Below are 21,589 nucleotides of genomic sequence, written 5' to 3' on the forward strand. Positions count from 1 at the left end.
AACTGCTCGCCACTTCCTGCATGCAGAACGAGCATGACTGTTGTGCTCTTGTTGACATTATGGAGTTACAGGAAATAAAGGGGTAGACATCTAGTTTTGAAAAGAAGGCGGTATTGTAAGATAAACCTAGTTTACGCATTTCGCTTCAATTATATCTGTTTCTTCGTCATAGCAATATCCGAGTATTGCGATGTAACTGCAAGCTTATGCTTTAGATTCTGTGAGGAGATGGATCAGCAGGAATGGCTGAAAGAAGTGATTTACTGGACACTGATCTGAAGCCCGTCACCCTCAACGATGACTTCTCCACTTCTGCATCCGCAACTGTATCTGCCAAGCCCAGAAACAGCAGCACACCTCTTGAAATGTATCCATCTAGCTGTGACGTCCAGCTCCAGACAGATGGTGACATAAATAACCAGAGTCGCAAGGACATGGATGATTCATACCACACTTCCACAATGCCCCCTGGCTGGATCAGAGAGGTGAGAGAAAGAAAAGCAGGGAAGACAGCAGGGAAGCTAGACGTCTACATTACAAGGTAACACCGTTTATTCTTGTTTCCATTTTTCACACCATGACAAAGTGCATTGAAGATTCAGTTGGATTACTGTCTAATGGATCTTTTGTCATTCCAGTCCCCAAGGGTTAAAGTTCCGGTCAAAAGCATCCCTGCACTCTTTTCTGCTAAAAAATGGAGAACAAAATATCGACATAAACCTTTTTGATTTCTCTGTAATCAATGATGGAGGTGTCATCACTTCTTCCCAAGGGAAACAGAGAAGAAAAAAGAAAAAGCATGCTGATGGAGAGCAGGGCAAAACAAACAATGCAATAGAAAGACATGGTCCACCTCCAAGTAAATCTAAGAGAGCCCTTTCCCTGATCAGAGATGCTGAAGAAGAAAAAGTAAAGAAAGAAAGGGATACTAATGATGTCAAAAGAGTATATGAACATATTACAAAATGCAGTGACAGAACTGATGACAGCGATAAGTGCTCTGGACCAGCCGCACATGTAACTACGGAGCATGATTTGAAACTGCCGAACAGCCCTCCATCTTCTGGTTCACTGAGGGCGAAGCTTCTCAGGTTGGCTCCTTCCAGCAGCCAACAAAACTATCTCTTCACTCACAAGGACACCCACAGAGACTCTCAGCCTTCAATCCCAACTCTGAATGTTGAACCTGCCACTGAGAGCGAGAACGAGGGTGATGATGAACAAGGAAAAGAGGAGATACAGATTCACAGCAAAGGTGACAACAAGCCCAATCCTGAACCGGAGGTGTTATTACCTGACATCAGTGGTGAGAGCTGCGCAGAAGTGAGAGAATCCCAGAATAGTAAGTGTGTTCACACTGTCTGTTAGCTGGTGAGAGCTGCAGTTGTAGTCACTTTACTTTGACTCTTCTATCCTTTAAAGTATTTGTTTAACTATGTGTTATTTGCGGCATTATATACAGTGCAGTACAATTTCATTGACATTACACATTGAAACAGGTCAGCTATACACACCAAACCAAATTTTAAGACCATTTAAAAAATTACACAAATTTACATTTTCCATTGTTGGATCTTAAAAAGGTCCTAAGTAGAGTTTCAAAATGCAAACAGAGGAAATGGGAGTGAGACAAACTAATTGGGTAAGCGATTTATTTAAAACAGCCATTAAAGTGAAATGGGCCATTCATCAACTCATCTCAAGTTTAAGACCACAGCCTTCAAAAGACAAAATCTGCACAAATATGTGGATTCAGTGTCATCTTCTGTAAGGTATTTGCATTGTCATGACCTCCTGATGGCAAAGACCCCCAAAATTTCTGATTGCAACTGATCTAATGTGCTGTCCGTCAAGACACGGGGCTATCCTTTACCTAAATTAAGGCCGTTACCGGTGCAGACTGCAGCCTAATAAGACGGCATCTGAGGAGGACTTGAAAACGAAAAATGTCTTGAAAGCCTTGTCTCCTTCAACTCAATAAAATTATCAGTTTGGACTTTGCAAGAGAGCACCAAACATGGGATATTGAAAGATGGAAGAAAGTTTTATTCTCAGAGGAGAATTTACCCTTGACGGTCTTGGTGGCTTCCTGGCATGAGGAGATCCCACTTGAGACGTTTTCGACACGGCACAGTGGAGGGGGCGCCATCATGATCTGGGGTACTTTTCTTTCAAAAGAGTAATGGAGCTTCAGGTTCTTCAAAAAGCAGCTGAATATGTGGAGATGTTGTAGAGGGTATCCTCCATGACTGAGGGCCCTGGTCTGTGCGGTAATGACTGGGTTTTTCAACAGGACAACGCTGCAGTTCACAATGCCTGTCTGACAAAGGACTTCTTCCTGAGGAATAACCCACTCTTTTGGACCATCCTATGTCTTTCCCTGATCTAAAACAGTCTGAGAACATTTGGGAACGGATGGCATGGGAAGTTTACAAAAATATACATCAGTTCCAGACAGTGGATGCTATCTGTGAAGCCATCTTAACCACTTGGAGCTTTTTTGGAAACGCTTGTTTCTATTTAAGGGGTTTTTGAGCTGTGGTCTTATAAACAGTCTATTTCAGTTTAATTACTGTTTTCAGTGAATTGCTCACTGATTTTTAAGTCTCCCTCCCATTTCTTCTTTTGAATTTTGAAGCTCTACTTAGAACCTAAATTCTTGCAATTTTGCAATAATGCCATAAATGTATTTAACCAACAGTTCACCCCTGGCTTCAGACTAAGCCAAAGAAAATAATATAAGTCAGAAGTAGTATTTCTATTCTTATACAGTATTATATTTAACTACAATCAGCCAAAAACGTGATAAATTTTATTTCAATGTTGTTGTTTGGGTTGACAGATTTTTTGATAAACAAATAGAAAAAAAATCTCCTCTTTAAAACGGTTTTGTTTCAGCAGGTTTTTGTACTCCCCACTCATTCCACTCTGTATGTGGCCAACAAAATACCCCCTTTTCTTTCTCATACATAAATATTTTTTATCCACCTAGAGTCCAAGAGTGTGGAAGACAAACGGAAAACCAGCCCTTATTTCAGCAGGAAACCCCTCAGAGATGGTAACTGTGAAACTAGAGGATAGCTTGTTTGTATTCCTCAGTGTGACATAAAGTATAACTCAGTATTTATTGTATGGAATAAAGTTGTGTGTGGCCTGTTCAGAGATTTACTTTGTTTCTCCTCAGGCCTTAGCCCACCCAGGAGGAAGGCCTTTAAAAAGTGGACCCCCCCTCGCTCTCCCTACAACCTCGTTCAGGAAACACTTTTTCACAACCCATGGAAGCTTCTAGTGGCCACTATTTTTCTGAACAAGACCAGCGGTATGTTCCAAATCAGACATTTTGCATTGCAGACACAGCCGGCTGGTTTATGGTCTAATATATCTATCGTTGAATTCATTTTTGAATAATCCCAACCTTCAGGAAAAATGGCTATCCCAGTGCTGTGGCAGTTTTTTGAGCGTTATCCATCTGCAGAGGTGACACGAGAAGCTGATTGGAAGCCTATGTCTGAGCTTTTGAAGCCTTTAGGCCTTTATGAGCTGAGAGCCAAAACACTCGTCCGCTTCTCAGGTGACTGTGCTCGTCTGCTGAATGTGATGGATGGCAGCATCCACTCCTGTCTACTGAAAGTTTGTTTTCTTAAAGTTAAAGGGTGTCTGTGTTGTGCTAATTAATCTGTATGATTAATTAAGAATACAAGAAGTTGTGTAAAACCTAAAATGTAAAAATCTGCCCATACAGATGAATATCTTACCAAACAGTGGCGCTATCCTATCGAGCTTCACGGTATTGGGAAGTATGGCAACGACTCTTACAGGATCTTCTGTGTTGAAGAGTGGAGACAGGTGAGTGTAGGAGTTTAAAGTGTTTTGATAATCTTCTTATTCTAAAGACAGTTTTGATTATTAACTCACATTTCTTTGTTCCAGGTGACGCCTGATGACCATATGTTAAACAAATACCACGCCTGGCTGTGGGAGAATCATGACAAGCTGGAAATATAAAAACATTATGCATGAGGATCTGTAATGAAGATTACTTGTTCTTAACGCTGAGTTATAACATATATACGTTAAAAAATTAGTATTATGATAAACTAGCTATGTATAGCCTGGACTGCTTGAAGTCATACTCCAACTAAATCAGTGTTCTCCTCACTTTAAAGGTGTTTTTTTTTAAGTGAAATAAAATGTTTTAAGTGGTTTGAGAATATAAATGATTTTAGTAAATTATTGAGTCCAACTTCATGTTGTCTTGTGCCGTCTTGAGACGTCTTCTGACAGTATCTGGTTGGTCCCCGTCACACCCCGATAATCATCCTTTTTGAACGCACCGATGCATGACTTTCCACTATATGCAGCAGCTTTTCCTTTTGTGGGGAGGGTAACCTGATTCCCAAGGCAACTGTTGCCACTGCACAACACTCAGTGAATGCACAGGCACGTCACGGCTTAATCTCTAACTAGTCTGAGTGCTGTCATTTGCTCTATTTGCATCAAGAGGTTTTAATTTACTGCCAATGGAGATGCAACTTGAAGAAGCTTGTTAAATTTTGTGAGGTTTAGCATTTTGGATAGTTTCCACAAAGACTGGATTTTTCTGTTCGGCACTGAGCAGAAACAGCTTGAAGCACAAAATGAGACTCCGTAAGTAAACAACTTTTCTATTTACTGTTTGTTTTAAGACAGGGTGAATATGATTAACATGTGCTGTGATTCATGTTACCATAGCAGCCATCTCTTTAGCTCCCACACCAGTGTGTTTTCCCCAACACACACCTCCTGTCCGGCAGAGTCCTGTCTTGGTGATCCCACCCAGGACATTTCCCATCATCTCAGACTCTGCTCGACTGTACACAAGCACTCAGGTGAGCAAGGATGCACTGTGAGTTCATTAATCATTGACTGTTTTCTTGCATCACAAGGGGACAGTGTTTGTCTAAAAAGAGAAAAAAATTATGGTAAATCTTTTCGATAGAGTGTTCCAAGACTGAACCCCTTGCACCCCCCTTTGGTCCTTAAACGTACCGTCAGTCTGGAGACACCAGCTGTTCACCATCACAACCACCAGAGGACACTCATCATGCAGAGGAGAGAGCATTACAGGTAGAACATTCAGTTTCTCATACCTACATGTATTTCATTCAGAGCTACAGATACAGTTGGTATCTTTGCTATGAATTCTGGGTAAAAAAAATACTGAGCTATCTTCCTTTGTTGGTTCAGATATCATCAAGTGTGGAGAAAACCCTTTTATGGAACCAGCGTTGAGAGAGAAGATTACAAGTAAAAGCAATGAAAACTTTACCTTTACATTGAAGTTGCTCTTCAAACTGTGAATTACAGACTATACTTTAATATATTACTTCTTAATTATTGGTGGCTTTGTCTTTGTAGGAGGGAGCTGCGGGAGTACCTGAAAAGACAAATGGAGGAGAAATATGCAGCACTGAAAGTGCAGCTGGCCGGTAGAGTCAAGGAGGCAGAGTATCTAAGAGAGAATGACCGCCTCGCCCTGTCCAGTGAGAAAGAGCAAAGGATGCAGCACAGGACAGCGATGACTGCATACAGAGATGAGAACAAGAAGGTAAAGTCCCACACGCCCATCCCCTGCTAATGCTCCAGTGTTCGCTTCCTTTAACAATGGTGTCCTGAAAATGCTTCAACATGCTGCTCTCAGGTTACAACAATAAAGGGAGTGTTTGAGGTTTTTCTCTCTTGTCTCTTCCTGTGCGTGCGTATGTATGTGTATGTGTATGTGTGTGTGTGTGTGTGTGTGTGTGTGTGTGTGTGTGTGTGTGTGTGTGTGTGTGTGTGTGTGTGTGTGTGTGTGTGCACAGCTAATGGAACAGGGTTGGAGAGACAGAGCACTCACACGCTCCCAGGAGGCCCTGAAGGAGCGAGAGCTGCTGTGCCTTAACCCCATTAACTGGAGTGGAACACTGAAATAGACTGAACTTTCACATCTGTGTGAAACACTTGGGTATGCACAAGTGCCACATGAAAATGGTATGACACATACAAATTATCCTTCAAATAACATGTCAGTTGCAACAGTTAATAACTAACTATTGAGCGAATACAGAGAGGTAGGTTTTAAGATTTTCCAAGGACCTCAACACCTCAACACCAAAACACCTCTTCTGGTAGGCTTCAAATTTTATCCATCCCCTTTCCTTTCATTCTAATTTTACGAACTCCTCTCTCTGAAGCCCTTTCCTATTTATTTCCTCCCACACTAATGGCCCTCAAGGGGAGTTTGTCAACAGGGGATCCCTGAATAAGTTTCAGCCCACCAATAACAGCAGGAAATTCAGAATCAGTATTCCAGATAAATCAAAAACTGATGAAATGATGCTTAGAGTTGCAGCCGCTGATGATGTGATCATTGCCGGTGTTAAATATTTAGTGATGTCGATGGTCAAGATTTACTGTCTCATTTTTCAAAACCTGCTCCAGAACTTAAAATCATCTTCATCAACAAAAGGGTCTGTTGAATATTCAGCCGTTCTATGCCGCTAGTTGCTAACAAAGCCTCGAGGAAATAGCCTCAAGAAGGAATCAAGAGCATCAATAGAGGTCTTCAAACAGCATTGCCTTGCATTGTAAACAGCTGTAACTTTGCTCTTTCTTAAGCTTGATTTTTGGGCCTTCTTATGCCTTTCTTGATGGGGCAGGACAGCTGATCATAGGACAAAGAGAAGAGAGAGTAGGGAATGACGTGGCTGAAAGCAAACCCCAGGCTGCCTTCTCTGAAAACTATTGCCTCTGTACATGGTTGTGTGATTTAACTGCTGGTCTAAACCACTGCCCTGATGTTTTTTTTCCAGTTTTAGAGTTCTGCTTCTGCATATCATACTCCATTTAACTCTTTTCCCATGCATACAAAGCACTCTGATTGAGTAAAACTGGAAGTTTTCTTTAAGAAAATCCCCAAGACACCAACTTCCTGTATCTCTCGTAAACTATGATGAAACATCCACTCCTTTATAACCTTACCAATTCTCCTTCGAGTTATGGGGGACTATCTCAGCTTAAAGACGAGGACATTCTGGACAGGTCACCAACCTATCACAGGGCTAACATTACAGTGACTAATCAGCCTCATTAGCATGTTTTCACATGAGGATGGAGCATCCAGAGAAAGAACGTGCAAACTAATACAACATGTTACTGTAAAAAATACATCAACAGTGTCAGACATTTTATTGTAAAGCAAACATATATATGTGTGATGGATATGTGGACAAATTTCCTGTCAAGGAAAAATAGAAAAAATAAAGGACACAAATGGGTAAATAAACAATGCTTCAATGACATGATGCTACAACATATTCTAAAATGAGAATAAAACATTTTGATAAAAGAAACTGCATCAAAAATCCACAATAAACAAAGAAAATATGATAAAAATCTTCTCAATAAATATTGCTTTTAAAATAAGTTACAGAGGATGGCTGCAATCATCAAGATAAAAGATAAAAGCTGGTATAGCACATTCACTCACAAAATCCTGATGTGGTCAGTGTGGTTCCATGCCAAATAAAGACAGTAAATAAATACAAACATACAGTGAAGTACCATTAACTTCAAATCCTATTTTCATGCATTATTACTAGAAAGATTCATTCAGTAAGTTAGGAGGTAAAAAGTCATTCAGTGAACATAAATAGCCAGTGTGTCATGTGAAAACATCCCAGAGTTTCAAAAGAAGTTCCCTTAACTTTCCCATGCCTGTAGCAAGAAGCTGAGGTGTTTCAGTAATCTGACACAGCCAACACTTACCAGTCGATGGCCTCTGCTTCAAAGTGATGACGCAATAAAAAACTGACAAAATGACTGTAGTCTATGATTGTGTGTAAGTAAATGACATCATTGTTGAGCAACATCAACACCAGATGGGACATCAAAATGCATAATAGATTTTAACAATCAGTCACGGTATTCATGTCACCCTTTGATCCCAACAAAGTTGAGGTAGGGCATTCAGTTCAGTGCCTTTACATCAGTGCAGTGGTGCTTTGATATTCCTCTTCATGGCTTCATAGCCTTCAAGTTCTCGCTCTTTCAGCATTTTCCTACAAACATAATGAATCAAAGCCCTTTCAAGTAACTCCCGAATCCCAAATAAATCCCTGAAAATCCAGCATAGTAAGGATATGCTCATGCCCTTTGGATGGCTGTTTTTTTGGAAGTCCTTTCTCAGAATTACGGCTGGTAATAGTCTAGCGCCCCTTCAGAAATCCATCAAGCATCATGTCCCCCTTTTCTGTCAGCCAGTATCCAGCCATAGCAGCCACACCCCCAATAAAAATTGCTGTGAAAACCATGTCACCCTTTGCAGCAAGTGTAGCAAGGGCGCAGATTACAACGCCAAAGAACATCTGTTGCAGCACGAGGACCTCGTCATCCGTCATGTCGTCAAACAGACCTTTTTCTGGGCCAGCTGGGAAGGTAGAGGAAAAAAGAATGTACTGATGGCTCTGAGACGCTGTAAGTACACATTTATATAAGTCCTATTAGGGCTACTTACCAGGAGGCTTGTTCTCCACACATATGCTATCTCTTCTAATGAATCCTTCAGCACAGTCACAGTGAAAAGAGCCCTCCTCATTGATACAGGCCTCATTGAGTCCTGGGCACGCTATTGCACGTTCATTACATTCATCAACATCTGTGGGATTGAGAGAGGAAAAAGACGGTCAGGCAAAGGTTCAGAGTCGTAATGTAGGCTTCAAGTATATATAACATTCTTACCAAGACACTTAGCTCCTTTCAGTCTGTACCCACGAGAACATTTCTTACAGCGAGCAGGACCACTACCCATGCAGCCGACACATGCTGGATCACAGCCTGAATACAAGGGAGAAAAAAGCTATTTGAAGCCAAATTTATGGCGACATCTAGCTTTTTCAGCTACTTTTTGACGTGTTAAAAAAATCAATATTCAAGACGGTGTGAAAACTAATTGATTTAAGAAAAATCCCTCAATTTACAAAAAGACAAAGAAAAACATTGTTATTCTGTGGTGAGATATAACATATTTAAACTTAATCCAGCTGTTTTGTGAATGTTAATGAAAGCCATGCTTAAAAAAATTATGAAGACACCATCTTTTCTACACGTTTTAGCTGATATTGGTATTTAATCAGCAACAGAACTTGACAGCCTACCTCTGCATTCATATGATCCATCGGTGTTGTGACAGTAGGTGTTAGAGGCACAACGGGCCAGCTCTGTTCCACACTCATCAATGTCTAAAACACATTAAATTCAGTCAAAGAACCGGAAACTAGTACAGCTTTAGCAACATGTTAACGTATGAAATCCAAAAGCCACACTCACCCACACACTTGTTGTCATGGAGGATCCAGCCAGCTTTGCAGTCAAGGCATTTATAGTCCTGAGGCCCCGTGCATTTCTTACACGAGTGGTAGCAAGCTAACCAGAATGAAAAATGAGAAGATGGTGACCACATTTTAACAGCTGTAGGGGGTTAAAACAGTTGTCAAACCAATCAAAGTTACCTGCACAGGCTCCTGCACTGTTGTTGGAGCTTTTCTCCCTGAAGTAACCATCAGCACAGCTCTGGCAAAGACTTCCTGAGTATCCAGGATCACAGACGCACTCTCCATCTCCGAGGCGAGTCCCCTCTCCTTCACAGCGACCAAGACCTCCACACACACCACCAGGGCCAGACGGACACTCTTGTGTAGGATAAATATGGCATTAATGACTCTGTGAAACTCTTGTTTTTTCCAAATTTTAAAGAATTCACATTTGGGACAAACACGCACTTAGCGGTCATCTATACTTGAACAGTCAGCCATAGATTTTTCTCACCTTTGCAGTCAGGACCAAACCGTCCTGGTAAACAACAGAGTCTCAACTCTTCTATGCACAGCCACTCAAACAAGTCCGGAGCCTCCTGCTGCCTGCAAGACAAATATATGGTTTTGCACATCTTTACTAACACAACAATTTTTGCCCAAGCAGTTTTGATTTAAAGAATAAATGTAAGCTTAAAACATATTAAACAACAGGATATCACATCTACCTGTGGAACCACCATGTCTCCACTTGGTCCTCTATCTGCTCCAGCAGCTGGTTACATTCGAAATCTGATTTCTCACAAGCAGCTTCTACAATCTCCAGGAGTCGAGTCTCACTGAAATAAAAAGCAAGAATCAGAGATGCAATTTAAAAAGCCTAAATACAGTCCTCACAGCCCATCAAAGACCAGAAGTGCCTCGATTTGGTCCAGTAAAAGGTTTTATTTCCCTAAGCAGACTACATAATTAAAATACACCTTAATGTAATGATTCTGACAATGTAATCACATTTTTCTGGATTGCAATGGTAATAATAATAATTTTTAATGGACTCAATAAGGTGAATTGTAATTCTATTATGTTTCTCTTACCTGCGTGCATACTTGGCCAACTTTTCTTCCTCCCAGGCAGTGTTACCTCCCCCAAAGTTCTTGTTTGCCGTTTTCTCAAAGCCCTAAAATAAGTAAATAGTCAGAGGATTCAAGACTGCAAAAAAACTCTCAAAGACAGCCAAGCACTGACAATTCAATGGAAACTGACTGAACTACAGTACCTTGATGAAACTCTCAGTGAGTTTTCGGCAGGTCTGGCACGGTGCAGTCTGAACTCTCACCACGGAGAGCTCTGAGAAAAGCACCAGGGCAGGCAGGAATGGCCAGGCCCACCACATGATCCTTCAGAAAACACAAAAGCACATACACACACAAGTGATAAATGGCCTGTAAACAATCTAAATCTAAGCACTTATTAAAGAAAATCCACTTCAACTTCCAGAAAAGCTTTACCTGCTATGAATTAACAGATATCCTGCCATAACCCATGTTCACTGGATGCTGCATTCTGATACTGAAGGTAGATTTAGATATAATCACCCCTTTTAAAAGCATTAAGCTATCATTTTCCTTCCCATGCCATAAAGCCAACATGAACTCTAGTGTTTGTAGTGTTTATAGGAGCATTCTAAGAGGCATTGTAGGAGTGCTGATAGATTCAGAAGTAATATACTTTGAAGCTATTGTAAAAAAGAAAAACTGGACTGCATTATTACTGAGAATTGATTTAAAGATTTGATAGTGGACTTTTAAAGCTTAACTAGCAACCAAGTACATTTCTGATCTCCTCAGTCCATACATGCCTGGTCTTAACCAGAGGTCTTGAGCCCCAAAATCAAGGCTGAGGACCAATGGTTGAATTAAAAACCTTTTATTTTTTATGTATAAGCTTTTGCAGGAGACATTATCCAAGTGCACTTTGAGCCTTGAAATACATATTTTGTTCTTTTCCGGCAGTATCACAGACAGCATGTTGCTATATCTTTTTTGCTTTAAATGTTTTAATCTTTTATCTTTTATTTTTCTAATATTCTCTTGATGGTGCGTTTTTTTTTTTTTTTTTTTTTTTTTTTTGCCTATTTTATATTGTTTGATTCTCTTATGTTATGTTGAGGTTTTAAGATTATCCTCAAATTTCTCTTATACTGTTCATTTTTTGGTATTTTGTAAAGCACTCTGTAGCCCTAATTTGGAAAGTGCTACATAAATGAATCCACTTTTGTTTTATTTTGATTATTATTATCCTGTTAAGTTCAACCTATGTAACGTTCAAGATGTATATTGCCCTAACCCTAATACAGTTATTACAGTTAATACAGTTATTACAGAAATCCGACTCTATTATTTTTTATTAAATTTGGTAACATAAACAAACCATTTTCAGTAAATCATAATACAATCCTTAAGTTATTTTGTTGTTGTTTTTAAGGGCCATAATTCACAGATTGTCCAGGTTGGGATGCTCCTCTCCATCGTTAGCTTAGCCACCTCAGCATCAGCACCACAAAAATTAGCCAACTAGCAGCTGGCTAAGGTCAATACTAGCTACTAGCACAAGCTAACATTGTCTTTTAAAGTCTCTCTGTGTGTTATTTAGTACCTCTAAAGCCTATATAAATCAGCAAAAGCGTCAACAAAGTTCCCTTTGACGTTAAAGTAACAGTCATTGCTTGTAATCCAAAGGTAGCAGGCTAATTCTTACCTTATTGCGAAGCCACCACGTCTGCTGCACCACTGGTGATTGTCGGATTCCCTTCTAGTTTCAACAATGCAGGCAGAGTTTCACATTTTGAGCTGCCTCTTCTTAAGCTTCAAGACTGTCATTTTAATCGGAAACCCGCAGCAATGGCAAACGACTAGCTCGCTAACAGTGGATGTGCTCCTGCAAGCTAACACAGGGCTGGTCTGACTGGGGTGAATCAATGAGCAGCTTCCAGTTTGTTCTCTGATTCCATGCAGCAGCTGTTCGAGCCACACAGGAGATCATGGCACCGCCCAGCCCCGCTGGGAGTTCTCTTTTTAACCAATCAGTCGACACTAAATTTTACACAGATGGTCAGGATGGTAACGATGTATGGCAAGCTGTTTACAAATTCAATCCTAACACAATACTACCAGGAATACTCTTTAAATATCCATATTCATGCAACTGTCTGTCACCACCAAGAAGTATCTGCAAATAAAGGGAGTCACAATACTACTTTTGAACAGTCTGGATATCTGTAATAGAATTACTGGCTACATGAGATCTAAAATTAAAGAATCAATAAATAAAAGAATGGGAAATACTGGCCTTTTTGGATAATATTACAATAAGCAAACATTATCATGCAAATAACTTCTTTTATCAAGATATATAGTGGTCAGGTGAAGCCATCATAACAGAAATGTGCATGTCTTTTTTTTTTTTTAGATCATAATGGTAACTGAAGCCACCCAAATGGCCTTCACCAATAATTTGGAGACATGTTTGGCCTGATAAGAATCACACAAGTTGACACGAACAAGTGTCCACCTGTGACTTGATTGATTGTGATAAGCATCTCTGTACAAGAGTTTCTGAGCTCAGGAGAGAGCTGTGCATATTAAATTAGAGTTTCACAGATTTTCTAAATACTCAGCCATGGAGAAGACAAAAGAACTGTCCAAAGACCTGGACCAGGAAAACAATATTAAAAGATATCCAAAGATTTCAAATGCCAATCAGTAGTGTTCGAACTCTGTTAAAGACATTTAAAATGAATGATTCTATTAGCAAATCCTGCCAGGGTTTGTAAATTTAAGAGTACGCCTATAAGTAAAATGTTCATCACAGGTTGACATCACGGATACCTGAAAGGTATGACACTAAAAATTTCATTGAGAAAATCTATGCTCCTTCAAGTAGGAGGAATTAAATTACATACTGTATATCTTTTTCAATACTGAGTTGAGCTATTAAAATACTGGTGGCTTGTCATCAACTTTAAGTTTTCATGAGCATTGAGTATTGATTTTAGATATTTGCTTTAATCTAACTAATTAACCCTTTAGATATCAACCATTTTCCTTGGGATAACTCCTATTTCAGAGATATCCATTGTCCACTTCTCAGAAGTTATAGTTTTAATTTAATGCTTCCAAAGGGGAAAAAAATCAATATGTCCATAGAGTATTTTATTTTATCTATAACACATTTTAAATTGTAACTAATGCTTTTAGCTTTATGAAAATGATATTTTCCTCTGCAGAAATCCAAAATGTTCATCATGTATCGTAAGAATGATGTTTTGATTGATGACATTGAAAGCACAGCACATGACGGTAAAAACTGACATAATTTCTCTTGGTAAAAATGGTGTAAAGGATTTAAAAATAGGCTGTCTGCAATAAGCAGTTCAATAAATTTCCAGTAGGTTCAATGTCTTTCTGATACTCTACTACAACTTAGCCTGATACAAAAACAGATGGTTTGTGTTTAATTCATTATATGGTTCAAAAGTCAAAGATTAGATTTCTTTAAGTGAATTTAATAAAATTCAGGAAATAAGCACACAGTATACACAAGAAAAATATATGACAATGCAAATATAGCACAAGGTAAATAAGTAAATAACTTTTAATATTCACACAAATACAAATAGAAAGGGTAATGAAAAAAAAATGCTGATTGTAACAGAAGTATAACAGGTCGAGTCAATTCCATAGAGGATTGATTTCATGCATAATGATGATTTTTTTTGACAACCTATAATAAATTTGTTGCTCTTGGAGAGCAGACGAGAAAAGAGTCTGATCTAAGCTGTGGAGAAAACCCACTTTTCAAACTGTCTTTGCTGCACCATTCCTTGAACCAAGTCTTCTTGTGTGAGGTTTATGTTGTGCAATTTCATTTCTTGGAGTTCAAGCTGTAGCAAGCCAGCTTTTTTATTGATAAAAGAACATGCTTTTTCTTCTTTCTGAAATTGAAAAGAAAAACAAAAAACTTGAAAGACACTTCTTCCATCAGCCCCTTGGACTCAGATGTTTGGCTGGAAAATAACATAGTGTTATCTGAACAACTCTCGAGTCATTACTGGCTCTTCAAGTCCAGCACAGTGTGCCACCCTCTCTTACTGTCAGACCCACTCCCTTACACCGCCTTTTTGGATTGAGTCAGGGCTGGAGGGAGGTGTAATAAGGCATGGTTTCAAAGGTACTGTCTCTGCAGAGTCCACATCTCCAACCCCAACACAGCCCTGAGGCACCCCTGTAAGACGTAACACAGAAGTCCCTGCAGTGAACCCCGACAGCTTTTGTGCCAGTGCTCGGGATGCTATCCTCAGGCCCCCTGCCCTTTTCCGTCTCGCTGATGCTGTAGCCATTGGCCGAGACCCTGCCACTTCAGTCAGAAAACCCAAGCTCTGAGAGGGCAGACTATAAACATGCAGACCACGGAAAAGTTCTGGCAGTAGCCTGAACCCATCAGGGGGCTCAGGTGGAAGAGATTCAAACTGCACCAACATGAACCGCTCGCCAGCACGACCCTGTAAATAGTCTGCCAGAATACAGCTCAGAGAAGCAGAAAAGACGTCAGCACACTGAGAAGAGGCTGTCTCGTTTCTTTCTTCCTGCTCTTTCATGTCACTGTTCTTTGGAGTGTTTCTCTCCCATCTATGAGCTCCCCATTCTTCAGCCCTGATCCAGGCAGTTTGTGTAAGGACCAGGACCACTTTACCCCCTTGCCTTTTGAGTCGGTCAAGCCGTGAGTGAAGCCAGGGCACAGGACCCAGTGCACCTAGCTCAGTCTGACTCCACAGGTCTAAAGACACACTGAAACCCAGGGCCTGGAGGGATGAGCCCAGGTGACTCATCATCTCAAGCAAAGCCGGATCGTCACCAGGTGGGTAGAGCAACACAACATGACCACCACCCACAGCTCCTGAAACAGGAAGAGATTAAAACCTTTGATAAAGATCAAAATAATAGTCTAATATTTCTTTAGAAACACAGAGTTGGTAGATAATAGTTTAAAAGCTCATTTTTGTCCTTTATATTAAGCTATAGCAAGAACTTAGCTTAGCTGAGCACACATTCTCTGTTAGGATTAAGCAGCAACCTTTGATCTGAAAAACATGAAATAATGTGGAAGTGCTAAATTCTGCTGTTTCTCCAGTGTCCACTGAGGCTGGCTCCAGAAGTACTGGAATTCAAATACACACCAAGCCAAAAAAAGCAGTTTTCACAGTAGAAATAAACCTATTAACAGTCTGGTTCAAAAAACGTCTCCTGTCCTAATCACTAAAATCCGTTTCAGAAACAGACCTGTGATGTTGAGGAAACTCCATCCATTTATTTTACAGTCTATGGTTGGGATGTTAACAATCCGCCTATTCCAGAAATATTTGCCTTTGTTTAGAGGCAGATTTTAATTCAGTTTGAACAGCAAGGCTAGCTGTTTTACCGAGCTTCCTGACTTCTTGATGAGCTAAGCTAACTGTCAATCTTTAGCCATATTTACATAGAAAGATATCAAGAATATATCATTTAATTTCCTACAAAAGATCTGTTAATAAAAGGTTGGACTTTTAGAAATTCAAGGCTCTATATGACTGATAAGAAGACCAAGCAGCAGTTACACTAGCATTAGCTATCTTGAGTAAAAGAGGATATACAGTAGTGTTAAGGGAATTGGCGCAACATGCAAATCAAAATTTAAACACAAGGACTTGGAAGTGGATAAACCTCTCAAAAAGTATAACTAGAAGCAGAAAATGAGAGATTAGCTTCCTCATACCTTTGACATCATCTTCCTTCAACCATCTCCACATGTAACCTAAAATGAAATTATACCATGAGTTTGTTTTTTTCTGTGCTTTTAATATTCAGTGACCTACAGATGATAAACTGACCTCTTAGGACTCCTTGTATGAAATAAGCTCCAAATATAGCAACACAAATAAGTAGCACAGCAAATAGAAGTGGCAGACTCCATCTCCATCGAGACTCTGGAAAAAAAAAAACATTAAAGAAAACTATCATCAACTTGTTATAAAACAGAAGGTATAGCTTATCTCCAACACTCGATTAAGAAAAGGAGTTGTGTTATTTCCGTGTATCAAATTTTAACACTGAAAATCTGGATAATAATTAACATCCTTACTTGCGAAAGGACAATGAGGCTGAAAGTATGACTTCATTCCATGGATCTGTAACTAAGAAATGATTAGCAGAGAGAAGGTCAGCACAGCAGCAAAACATGTTTATAGGGCATGGCATTGGTATGCAGGGGATGATTACCTGGATGCAAACCAGAGGATGAGATGATGTGTTGAACTCTCCTGTTTTCTGGAGGGAAATGAAGAAAGAAGAAACTAAAAATTCATCACTAGACCTTCAGTGTCACCAATGACTTCTACAGCTTACACTGAGAGATGACTGAGTTCACGAAATCATTGCCTCCGCCAAGGAGGTTGTTTTTTTGGGAGGGTTTGTCTGTTTGTCTGTCAACAACACAACTCAAAAAGTTACAATTGGATCTTGATGAAATTTTCAGGAAATGTTTAAAATAGGATATAGAAGAAGTGATTAAATTTTGGAGGTGATCCAGATCACTGTCTGGATCCAGGATTTCTTAAAAGTATTCTTTATCATTGTGAGATGGGGCCATTTTCACCATATGTGTATATAACTCCACGATAAATGGTCAGATTGCTTTGCAAAAGAATACAAGACAAGGTCCTCATTTCTGACAGATGTAAAAGTACAATCCAGATCCTGCAAATATTCTGGATACTTTGTAGCAAACAGTCTGCTGAAAGGGAGAATAACATTTAAGTAGGACTTAAGTGTTGCGTGAAAATTACAAGATGCTTGGCGGAGGTGTGCGCTCTCTGAGCGCTGTTAGTTTTTTTTCTGAGTTTAAAAACAGTTTTTCATTAATTCAATTTGGAAGAAATGTGTTTCATCAATTAATCCTACAAAACTTATTGGGTTTTTTATTTTATTCTATTTCATTTTTACTTTACTTCACAGTCTTAATTAGTTACATGCTTTTATCATTTCATCAAATTGCCACAGAAATACTGGACACTGGATTATAAGGTCAGTGCTTTCAAACAGCATCTGGGCCAAGAGTGCTCTTTGTCCAGTTTTCTGTTTTCATAATTAAATATTGCTTTTTGATTTATATCTTTTATTTTCATGTGCAACATATTAATATTACATAATTAAGCTCTTCTTCTTACCCAGTGTCCCTTGCGAGCTGCCCTCCAGCCTGCTTCTTCATGGTTTTGCAGTCTCTGTCTGGAGCCCGTCACTTCCTTGCACTGGTCTCCTACTGGGTTCTTCTTGCACAGCCACACCTCTCCCTCCAGCCTGCAGGGGGCGGTCACATTCCAGCTCAGCCCCCTGCCTCCTTCCCTCATCTGAGACTCGGCCATAGATATGGACACATTCTGCTGCATTTTTTCCTGGGTTTCTGATGGGAAAATATTTTTGTGCTGCAAAATCATTTTCAACTTGAATTTATCCCACTCACAGTTTAAACTGCATCAACTCTTTTTACCTTGTTGGTCTCTGAAAGGGCAGAATTCTCTTCTGAGTCCTTTCCTCTTCCACCACACCTACAGAGGAGTTTTAAGAATAATTTTTGTTCCAAATATATATATATATATATATATATATATATATATATATATATATATATATATATATATATATATATATATATATATATATATATATATATATATATATGTGTGTGTGTGTGTGTGTGTGTGTCTTTTTTTTATATGTGTCAGTTAAAAAGAAAACATGAGCTACCTGAAAGCACAGACATGGTGCCACTAACTGTGGGGGAATGGCAATTGTCCTCTTGTTTGCAGGCTGCAACAGCAACAAGTAAAAGTAAAAACACAAAGAAGTTATTTTGAAAATCAGAGCTGAATGTTTGGAGCTGAGTAGTTTGCAACTCACCCATGCAAGATCCGCTCTGGATACGTTGTGCCAGAACATGTGCAACATGACCTCATCTTGTGATCTACTGGTGCTATTTTCCAGATGAAGGAGGAACTTATTTCTCTTGAAATCAGTTTCAGCTCGGAGTTTAGGAGCTGAGACATGGAGTCACAAAATAATTATCACAGGGATAATTTACTCACTTAGTAAGAGATCAGTTTCTGCTTCTACTGCTTTGTGTGCGCTCAGACGCGATAATACTAATACACAGTATCTAAAAACCTTCTAATCATGCAGATTTTGTCTAAATTTACAGCATCTCTTACCATCACAGTCGTTGACAGCCCCCTCGAGTCTCATGGAGCAAACTGAAGGAACAAAGGAGGAGTGGCTCAATAAAACAGGTTGATTGTAGTTTGCTTTATTTACAGCACCTTAACGCACCTTGCTTCAAAGATGGAATCGTAACATGTTGAATGCCGCTTGTTCCCTCTGAGAGTGAAAATGCATTGACCACAACCAAGCTGCCAAACGCCACGTTCTTCTTCAGCAGCAGCTGTGTTTGGAGGAAAATACTGGGTATTTATTAAGTCTCTTTACGATCAAAAAAAAAAATATTACAAAGGTAATTGATAGGATATCTTAAACAGTTTTGTTGTATGTACTCAGCAGTTATCAAAGATTTATATCTGGCATTTGTGTATTTCAGGTATCCTTAATAATAAATAAATAAATAAAAAAACTTCAATATCAACCCCTCATTTTTTAATAACTTCTATATATTTTTTTAATTGTAAAGAGATTTTATGGACACCCTGTACATTCATATTGCATTCAAATCATTCATTTCATTCCTATCATCCAAGCAACATTGAACATGCAGGGGGAAAGATGTCTGAGAAAAGCGCTATGAAGCAAACATACTCAAATTGCAATAAAAATCTATCCAATGTCTGACATTAGTGAATCTTTAATCCTCACGCGAGTAGGTTTGTCTCTTTCAGATGCCAGACCAACAAACAAATAAAAAACTTATCAGTGAAGATCCTAAACAACATCTACATGAGCCACATTGTCACACTTGTTCAGTTCTATCTGATTACCTTGAGTGTGTGCTGCTCTGATGCTTGGTCCAAACTTGGTTTAAACTCGAGCACCTTGCAGATCTCAGATGATCCTGGAGAACTGTGACACACTTTAACTGAAGCTGTTACACAAAAAGCAGGAGCGGAGAGTAAAACAGACGATGAAATTTACAAATGTTAAGTGAAATGAAATGTTGTGTACATTTTGGCTAAAATTGGGTTATGATGCTTACCTCTTGGCTCTGGATCCTCAGATTGACCCATGCCAGAGACGTCCTCATTAAAATGATACTGACCAGAAGACTGTCCAGAAGACTCCTTTATGTTATCCTCTGCAACTTCATGTGCAATATAATCACAATTAGTAAAAACTAAAGCAGAAAACACTTTTATTTGACACCACAGCAACAAGCCAAACAAGTATAATAAGGACACAGGGCACAACTATTCAAAAACTCTGACAACAATGCTGCCTGAACAAAGATGTTAATTCATGATAAGAAATTATGAGGAAGCAGAAAATAATCTGACAGTCAAAGGTATGAAAGGTATGATACTCACTTTTGACAGTGATGATGATTTGCAGACAGGGTTGACAGTCTTGTGCAGCAGAACAGCACAGAAACACTTCTAGCTGCATGTGCGTAACATTGGTGGTATCATCTGGATATGGTGGTGCAGCAGCAAACAGAGAGTCTGTGGAAGTGACAGACAGAGTACAGGTCTATTAGACTTAGACATTATTGGCATGACATGAGATACGCTTGTGTTGGTCATGTTGCTATACCTGAGCTCATGGTGCAGTCAGTCAAACCCTAAAGAGAGAAAAAGATGTAGATATAAGACTCAAACTAATTCCATTTTCCCATACAAAACACAGGTACTGTAGACACTAGATGCAGATATCTCAGGTGCTCAGATCCCTTGCAAGATAAAAGAAACGCAACAGCTTGTAAAACTGAATTCATGTTTCTTCTGCAGAGAAGAGTCTGATTAGATTTTAGCACAGTTCAATTCACAAGTTTAAAATGAAGCATATTACTCACATCTTCCGATCACTTACCTGATGATTTCCTGCCACGACAAGTCATAAATACTTTAATTTAAAGACCCACACTTTTATTTTGTTATTTTATTGATGTAGTTACTGTAAAAAGCAAGATAACAAGTGGTATTGCCCAACGTTATGCTCACTATTACCAGTTGTAAATTACCACATTTTTTTTGATGTTGTGACAGGTTGATTTATTTGTTTACTCAAAATTCAAGGGAATTTTACTACCCTCCCTTGGAATGGAAGAATGGAGTATGTTTTCATGCCAGTATAAATAAATAATTGACATCAAACTCTGATGTCTGTATTTGTCTGCCCTGAAAATACATCCAATGCAGTATATTATGTTATCCATAAAAACAGAAAGGCTTGATTGTCAAAAAAAATGTGGGGAAAAAGTTTTGAATGTCTAAGCAGCCTAATAAAAAAAAAAAGTTAATGCTCTTATAGCCATCGATAAGAACAAGACGTCAGTCCTAGTGATATGTTACCTTGCTGCAGGTGAGGTCGGGTACATCCCTGTCAATCATCTCCAGCGCCCTCGCGGACAAGACCAGCATGACGACCAGCAGTGACAGCGGTGGGACAGAGGCACGTGCAGCCATTTCCCCAGGTGTGTCCCACTCCCTTCGCTTAAACCCAGAAAGCCCGTCACCCCAAAATCCACAATGTAACAGCAAAGCATGGCCGCAATAATTCCTTAGAGGAACTAGCGCTGCCCATGGCTTGTTTTACTCATCACGCGTCTGTGTGAGACTCGCTCCTCCCGGGTTTTCGTTTAACCTTTCCTGATAATTCCACAGCTCGAGAAATGGGCGTGACGACGGACTGGCTTTGTGAGTCTACATTATTGACAAGTTTCTGCTTGGCTTTTCAAGACAGGTAGACGTTGAAAACAAAACAACTGTAAAAATAAACTGTTTTTGGATTTTATTTATTTATTTATTTTTCACTTCAAAGGGAAAAAAATACCCATGTAAATTACACAAGTTAATTTAACAGGGAAACAGGGCCTCAACACATATTCCAACAAAGTCTCCTTTTTTTGATCAACTTATTATTTATTTATTTATTTTAGTTTTAGTTTTAGTAAGATGTTTTTACACAAAAGTCTGAATTCTGACTTTTTTTTCCTCAGAATAAATAAAA

At 39.2% G+C, this 21,589-nt stretch overlaps 3 protein-coding genes across 5 annotated transcripts; 1 reads left to right on the top strand and 2 right to left on the bottom strand.

Moving 5' to 3' along the window:
- Positions 1-7,173, top strand: mbd4 (methyl-CpG binding domain protein 4). 3 transcript variants are annotated; one of them, XM_074682536.1, is made up of 12 exons: positions 1-82; positions 216-541; positions 639-1,342; positions 2,993-3,058; positions 3,185-3,319; positions 3,422-3,571; positions 3,743-3,846; positions 3,931-4,868; positions 4,979-5,106; positions 5,227-5,286; positions 5,398-5,587; positions 5,841-7,173. In XM_074682536.1, exons 2-8 carry the CDS (start codon positions 243-245, stop codon positions 4,003-4,005), a joined length of 1,533 nt encoding a protein of 510 aa, XP_074538637.1. In that variant the 5' UTR covers positions 1-82; positions 216-242; the 3' UTR covers positions 4,006-4,868; positions 4,979-5,106; positions 5,227-5,286; positions 5,398-5,587; positions 5,841-7,173. The 3 variants fall into 3 exon arrangements, with proteins under 3 accessions (XP_074538637.1, XP_074538636.1, XP_074538635.1); XM_074682535.1 differs by having other exon boundaries at positions 27-115; XM_074682534.1 differs by having other exon boundaries at positions 48-541; positions 3,931-4,647; positions 4,732-4,868.
- Positions 7,174-7,290: 117 nt separating this feature from the next.
- creld1b (cysteine-rich with EGF-like domains 1b) lies at positions 7,291-12,372 on the bottom strand. Its single transcript, XM_074682537.1, has 11 exons — positions 12,087-12,372; positions 10,606-10,726; positions 10,424-10,506; positions 10,058-10,168; positions 9,844-9,935; positions 9,528-9,707; positions 9,346-9,441; positions 9,174-9,257; positions 8,758-8,853; positions 8,534-8,674; positions 7,291-8,446 (listed from the first exon to the last, which is right to left on the bottom strand). Exons 2-11 carry the CDS (start codon positions 10,720-10,722, stop codon positions 8,226-8,228), a joined length of 1,221 nt encoding a protein of 406 aa, XP_074538638.1. The 5' UTR covers positions 10,723-10,726; positions 12,087-12,372; the 3' UTR covers positions 7,291-8,225.
- Positions 12,373-14,016: 1,644 nt separating this feature from the next.
- LOC141799849 (interleukin-17 receptor C) lies at positions 14,017-21,251 on the bottom strand. The gene is made up of 16 exons (XM_074682242.1): positions 20,932-21,251; positions 20,174-20,201; positions 19,948-20,082; positions 19,620-19,724; positions 19,405-19,508; positions 18,746-18,857; positions 18,628-18,669; positions 18,320-18,456; positions 18,167-18,229; positions 17,910-17,967; positions 17,590-17,822; positions 16,643-16,690; positions 16,506-16,557; positions 16,255-16,350; positions 16,140-16,178; positions 14,017-15,284 (listed from the first exon to the last, which is right to left on the bottom strand). Exons 1-16 carry the CDS (start codon positions 21,043-21,045, stop codon positions 14,482-14,484), a joined length of 2,169 nt encoding a protein of 722 aa, XP_074538343.1. The 5' UTR covers positions 21,046-21,251; the 3' UTR covers positions 14,017-14,481.
- Positions 21,252-21,589: the final 338 nt, after the last annotated feature.

The sequence above is a fragment of the Halichoeres trimaculatus genome, unplaced genomic scaffold, assembly GCF_033239565.1.
Source record: "Halichoeres trimaculatus isolate MK-OKI-2021-1 unplaced genomic scaffold, fHalTri1.1 fHalTri1_scaffold_11, whole genome shotgun sequence".
NCBI classification, from domain to species: domain Eukaryota; kingdom Metazoa; phylum Chordata; class Actinopteri; order Labriformes; family Labridae; genus Halichoeres; species Halichoeres trimaculatus.